Here is a 6,699-nt window from a genome sequence, read left to right on the forward strand (position 1 = left end):
CAGTTCATTTCAGAGCTCCTTTCCACTGAGAAATGTAAACAATTTGCCAACTTTTTTAACAATTAGGCAAAATATTAATTCCACACGGTCAAACAAGGAAACTACTCTGTGTTTAAAACCTGGAAATAATTCTGATGTTATCACAGTTGTCACAGTTTAAAATGACTGATTTCAAAATCGTATAAGAAACAGTTTGGCATTTGAAATAAACAACATGCACTCTGGATATTATACCATCCAAAAAATACCACCCTAACCCTAACAACAGTTTTTACCTCAGTAGAAAGTGATCTCCTCCTGATAGTTAACAGCTCACTGGCATCAGTCATTTTTCCCAAGTCACTAAAGATAGCTGCTATTAAGCCACTCCTAAAGAAAAGGACTCTAGATGCCTCTATAATGAACAACTATAGACCTGTCTCTAACCTCTCTTTTATATCCAAGACTATTGAGAAAGTTGTATTTCACCTGCTTAATGACTTTTTAAATGAAAGTGGAAATCTTGATAAATTTCAGTCCGGCTTCCGACCTCATCACAGCTCTGAAACAGCTCTGGTCAAAGTGTTAAATGACATTAGTTTGAATACTGATTCTGGTCAAATATCAGTCCTGGTTCTGCTGGATCAGTGCTGCGTTTGACACTGTAGATCACAAAATCCTGTTGCACAGGCTGGAAAACTGGGTTGGACTGTCTGGAGCGGTCCTTAACTGGTTCAGGTCCTATTTAGAAGGCCGGAGTTATTTTGTTATAATCAGCAGCTATGAATCTGAGTGAGTGGCCATGACTTTCTCATGCATCCATGCATGAAACATGCATAGTAACTTTTTAAATTTATCTTACTTTTAATTATTTTAATGTAATTTATGATTTTATTGTGGTTTTTGCTATTTGTTGCTTCCTTTTACTACTTCTTAATAACTGTAATACCTTTAATCTTTTATGTAAAGCACTTTGAATTGTCCTGTGCATAAAATGTGCTATACAAGTAAACTGCCTTGTCTTGATTTTGAAAATGATTTTCCATAGAGGTGTTGACGTTGTTTAGTCCACAGTCATTAGTATTTAATAGAGAAAACTGAATAAAATATTAATTTAGTGCAAACTGTTCAAAAGCATCACAGGTTACATCTGCCAAATTTCTCCCCATTTTTAAATAATAGCCTGCATGAGTTTTAATCATGTGTGTAAAATAAACATGTTATAAATAACTGTATTTAATGGTTTGGATAAGACCTTTTTTATGAGATGTGGTGTTATACTATAGAAATTCAAGTTACAAATGAAAGCATAAGCTTGTACTTAACACGATTTGCCTTGTTGCTGATTAAATTGGAATAAAAAATGAAAGTAAAAGTAGTAAATATAACTAGCTGATGTTGTTAGACAATGCTGAACCCCCCCCCCCCCCCACACACACACACACTTTCCCTGTTTTTTTAAACGCGAGAAAGCTTTAATGTCTTGTGTGGAAGTAGAGGAGGGGATGTGAGTTGGGAAATTCCAGCAGCATATCTGACTGACAGAAGTTTCCAGAAGTTTCCAGGAAACCTGGATCCGGCCGTAGATGTGTATAAAAGAGGATGCTTAGCACATAAAATTTAGAATTATTTTCTCCTTAGACTTAGACTAAAGCACTGCAAGTCTTTTGAGGCTCATCATACATACAATTTGAAATGGTGAGTATAGAAATGTCACTTGAAATGCATTTCTGTTCATTTTTGGCTCATTAATGATGAAAAAGAATATATTAATCCATTTCAATTTACTTTTTTCTTTTTGATTTTTACAGGAATTCAACTTTGGATTTTTCAGTGGATGTAAGAGCTATGTCTCATGGATCCGCTTGTTCTTACTTTACTCAAGTATGTAAATCCAATGCAGGCATAAGTTAAACTAACATATTTTTAACCAAATGGAAACCATTCTTACTGTGACACCATCTAATATGCATCTCTGTCCTCTTCTCAGTCCTGTGCATGTGGACAAGTGTAGAGTGCTGGTCCTACTTCTACTCAGACACAACGATGAACTGGGCTGAAGCCAGAACATGGTGCAGAGAGCACTACACAGACATGGTTGCAATTCAAAACCAGAAGGAGATTGAGCACCTGAACAGCTGGCTGCCCATGAAACAGGACTATTACTGGATTGGGATTCGTAAGATAGATGATATCTGGACCTGGGTTGGTACCAACAAGGCTCTGACAGAAGAAGCAACCAACTGGGCAAAAAATGAACCAAACAATGGCATGATCACAACCACAGGGAATTCTGAGGATTGTGTGGAGATGTACATCAAAAGGAGTCGGGAGACAGGAAAATGGAATGATGAGTGGTGTGGAAAGAAGAAGACTGCTTTGTGTTATGCAGGTGAAAACTTTTAGTTGATGCCCTTACTAATTATCCAACACTCTACTGATTTCACAATCTAATAATGAATTGTCTTTATAGGTTAATTTAACTTTACATAGCAAAATATTTGAATGTGTTTAATCTTGTCACCAGCTGCCTGTAAGAACGACTCATGCGCCTACGGAGAGTGTGTCGAGACCGTCAACAATCACAAGTGTGAATGCTTTCCTGGTTTTTATGGAGAGAGGTGTGAGCAAGGTAAGGTGATACAACTTTTTACTAAGCTGACATTTTTTACACTTACAAGAATTGGCATCTAATTGTTGTTCCCTGTTTTCTTTTTACAGTTGTTAAATGTAGCGCAGATGAGTTGATCATCCCAGATAAGGGAAATCTAAGTTGTACTCATACCTATGGGGAATTTACCTATGACTCCTCATGCCAGTATTCCTGTGAGGAAGGATACCAGCTGAGTGTACCAAGACCTCTGAGATGTACTGCCACTGGAAACTGGTCAGAGCCACCTCCTACATGTAAACGTGAGTTGAGACATATTAGATATATGCAATTACTCAGCAGATAAAGACATGTTACATTTATCAATGTTAATCTAAAGTGATGCTTTGAGCAGCTAAACTTTATTATCAAACTGTTTAGTCTGGTCTAATTTATGTTTTGTCCTGTTCTCAACAGTGGTGCAGTGTCAAGAACTGTCCCAGTCTCCAAGGGGATCCATTGAGTGCTTTGATCCTTTGGGCTCTTTCAGCTACCAGTCCACTTGTATCTTCACTTGTGATCAAGGATATGAGCTGAATGATTCCCTGTCTAACACTCTGCAGTGTGAATCATCAGGAAACTGGAATAGCTCACAACCATCTTGTATCCGTAAGACAATATACTTACATAATATTATGTGTTCTTACTTTTAAAGTTTCAACTATACCAATCCCCTGCAACATTTATATGATTCTTATTTAATAAAACCAATCTCTATTTTTTCCAGCTGTCCAGTGCTCTACTCTCCAAGATCTAGAAAATGGTATTGTCACATGTGAGAATGATACAGATATGACATTCAGCTATGGAAAGACCTGCAGCTTCAGCTGTGCTCATGGCTATCGCCTGGCAGGAGCAAGCAGGGTCACATGCACATCAGCTGCTGAGTGGAGTGAACAGATGCCTCAATGTGAAGGTAAGAGAATGTTTTAAATATAACTCCATCTTTTTATACCCAATTTAGAAGACCTTCACTAAATTTGCATTCTGCACTTTCCTGTCCAAGCCATCACTTGTCAGAATCCAGAAGGAGAAGCTCACCTCATCACAGACTGTGGCAAACGTCAAACTGAACTGAAACCAAGTTCCACTTGCAGCTTCAGCTGTGAGCCAGGCTTTGAGCTGCAAGGAGCGCACATCACTATCTGTTCTGAAGATGGACTGTGGAGTGAGGCCATACCTACCTGCAAAGGTGTGAAAGGCTATGATTGGATCAGTCTGTGCCAACATTTTTTACTCATCACAGTCATTTTTACAGTGTTGCTCTTATGTTTTCACCTTGCAAGATGCACTTTTCTGTCCAAGCCATCACTTGCGTAAGGCTATGTTTAGATGTGTCTGTGCTAACTCTGTTTACCCACCTCAGTTATTTTCCAAAGGGTGCTATCTTGTTTTCACCTTGCAAGATTTTTTAGGCTCCTGTATCTCAAATTTTTTTTTTTTTTTGATTTTATAAATGTATCATTTATGAAACATTGGTTCAATTATAATAGAAAAAAAAATCCTCTCTTGACCTCTTTTGCTCTCTCTGTTTTGCAGCTGTCCAGTGCTCTGCTGTCCAGGATCTAAAGAATGGCATTGTCAATTGTGAAGATGGCACAGGGATGAAGTTCAGCTACGGAAACACTTGCAGCTTCAGCTGTGAGCAAGGCTTTGAGCTGCAAGGAGCGCACATCACTATCTGCTCTGAAGATGGACAGTGGAGTGAGGCCTTACCTGTTTGCAAAGGTGTGAAAGGCTATATTTTAATCAGTCTGTGCCAACATTTTTACTCATCACAATCGTTTTTACAGTGTTGCTCTCATGTTTTTACCTGGCAAGATGTTGTAGCCTCAAAATCTTAAAATTTTATTTTATAAATGTATTATTTATAAAACAATGGTTTAATTAGAAAAAAATTATCTCTTGACCTTTTTTGCTCTCTCTGTTTTGCAGCTGTCCAGTGCTCTGCTGTCCAGGATCTAAAGAATGGCATTGTCAATTGTGAAGATGGCACAGGGATGAAGTTCAGCTACGGAAACACTTGCAGCTTCAGCTGTGAGCAAGGCTTTGAGCTGCAAGGAGCGCACATCACTATCTGCTCTGAAGATGGACAGTGGAGTGAGGCCTTACCTGTTTGCAAAGGTGTGAAAGGCTATATTTTAATCAGTCTGTGCCAACATTTTTACTCATCACAATCGTTTTTACAGTGTTGCTCTCATGTTTTTACCTGGCAAGATGTTGTAGCCTCAAAATCTTAAAATTTTATTTTATAAATGTATTATTTATAAAACAATGGTTTAATTAGAAAAAAATTATCTCTTGACCTTTTTTGCTCTCTCTGTTTTGCAGCTGTCCAGTGCTCTGCTGTCCAGGATCTACAGAATGGAGTTGTCAAATGTGAAGGTGGCACAGGGATGAAGTTCAGCTACGGAAACACTTGCAGCTTCAGCTGTGAGCAAGGCTTTGAGCTGCAGGGAGCAAACACTACTATCTGTTCTGAGGATGGACAGTGGAGTGAGGCAATGCCCATCTGCAGTGGTAAGGAAACATATTTATGTGGACATGTTGGGCTGCAGCATTTTATTTGCAGTTTTAAAAAAAACTTGGCGACAGTAACTTTTGCTGCTAAACTAAGATGTCTCTGTCCTTTCTGACAGCTATAAGATGCCCACACCTTGAGGCTCCTGAAAATGGAAACATGACCTGTTCAAAACATGAGCCAGTTTTCAGCTCACAGTGCTCATTCACATGCGATCAAGACTTTGCATTAGATGGACATGAGCTGCTGACCTGTGTTCATAACGGCAGCTGGTCTGGAAAGAAACCCACTTGTCAAGGTAAAACAAAGAAAAAATTAATACCAAATAGGATCAAAATTAAAAACAACTGACACAAGTGAAAAATACAATTCTTTTTAAAAAAAATTTCATTATTTTTCCACAGCTGTCTTATCTCGTAATGTCACTACTGCTATTGTGGCAGCAGGGGGCTCTGTCTTAGGCTCTGGTCTGCTAATGAGTTTATGGATCTTGAAACAACTGAGAAAGAGAACATCAAAGTTTGAGTTGAACAGGTAAGATAAGCACAAATTTCTTTTAAGTCAAACATTTCATTTTTAAAGTTTATAGAGTTGGAGTACTCATGTTTTTCTCTCTTTTTTTATTTTCCTTTACAGCAACAGCTCTGACATAGATTTGCTGTAAATAAAACATCCACGGGTGTACAAAAACAGCAATGAAAGCCCCATATAGAAAAGAGAAGATTAGACTCATTATTACTGGATATATGAAGAATTTCCATGATTGCTATGGATTGCTGTTCACTTATAGATGTCCTCCCAGTGGGAGTTATACATTGAACATATTGCTCTAAAATCTTTATTAAGATGCTGGAAAGTTGACTCACTTATTCTTACTGTAAATGTTGTATTAAGTAGTGTGTGGATTTCAATGTCACTGAAAAGCTGTGAACAATTTCATTAAACTGATAACAGTATTTATATGCTATTTATGTAATAGTTAATAGTAACATTTGTTAATTTTGTATGTCAATGCTAAATGTCTTTATATATTCATTTTTAAATCTCAAAACACCTCTACATCTGTGTAGCAGGAGATATGTTGTATTTGCAAAACTAATTAACACTGGTGAATAAAAAATGATAAGAGATGTAATTTTCTTATTATTCATGCTGCAGCATCACATCTTTTAAAATACAGCATTTATGTCACCCACATTAGGTGCAAAGGTTAAAAAACAAAGTTAAGACTGTCAGGACGGTTCACTCAACAATTCTTAGTTGTGTTTTTTCAGCAGTCTAAAAGGAAATATTTCTAAAACAGCCCAGACCCAAGGTCTGCGTATGTCACCCCATCCATTATAAAAGTCAGCACAAAACAGGTTCACAATGAGAATCATGCATGGAAGGAAGAATCCTATTACTAAGATAATCTGGTTTAGAGATCATCATTATTATTTTAGGGACATCGGTGTGTCAGCATTTTCATGAAGTTAGAAATATTTGTTTCATGAGGCCAAAGGTGACTACACAAGCTTTCTTTGTGTATTACTTATCTGCAAAAATAACT

The 6,699-nt window shown here is 37.4% G+C and overlaps 1 protein-coding gene across 2 annotated transcripts; it reads left to right on the forward strand.

Annotated features, from left to right (window-relative positions):
- The first annotated feature begins 1,616 nt into the window (after positions 1 to 1,616).
- On the forward strand, positions 1,617 to 6,280 carry sele (selectin E). Of its 2 annotated transcripts, XM_042007326.1 has the most exons (14): positions 1,617 to 1,677; positions 1,791 to 1,863; positions 1,970 to 2,371; positions 2,507 to 2,611; positions 2,701 to 2,892; positions 3,047 to 3,238; positions 3,357 to 3,545; positions 3,636 to 3,821; positions 4,169 to 4,357; positions 4,565 to 4,753; positions 4,961 to 5,149; positions 5,269 to 5,448; positions 5,555 to 5,684; positions 5,787 to 6,280. In XM_042007326.1, exons 1-14 carry the CDS (start codon positions 1,675 to 1,677, stop codon positions 5,812 to 5,814), a joined length of 2,247 nt encoding a protein of 748 aa, XP_041863260.1. In that variant the 5' UTR covers positions 1,617 to 1,674; the 3' UTR covers positions 5,815 to 6,280. The 2 variants fall into 2 exon arrangements, with proteins under 2 accessions (XP_041863260.1, XP_041863261.1); XM_042007327.1 differs by lacking the exon at positions 4,565 to 4,753.
- Positions 6,281 to 6,699: the final 419 nt, after the last annotated feature.

Source organism: Melanotaenia boesemani, chromosome 14 (genome assembly GCF_017639745.1).
Source record: "Melanotaenia boesemani isolate fMelBoe1 chromosome 14, fMelBoe1.pri, whole genome shotgun sequence".
Lineage (NCBI taxonomy): Eukaryota > Metazoa > Chordata > Actinopteri > Atheriniformes > Melanotaeniidae > Melanotaenia > Melanotaenia boesemani.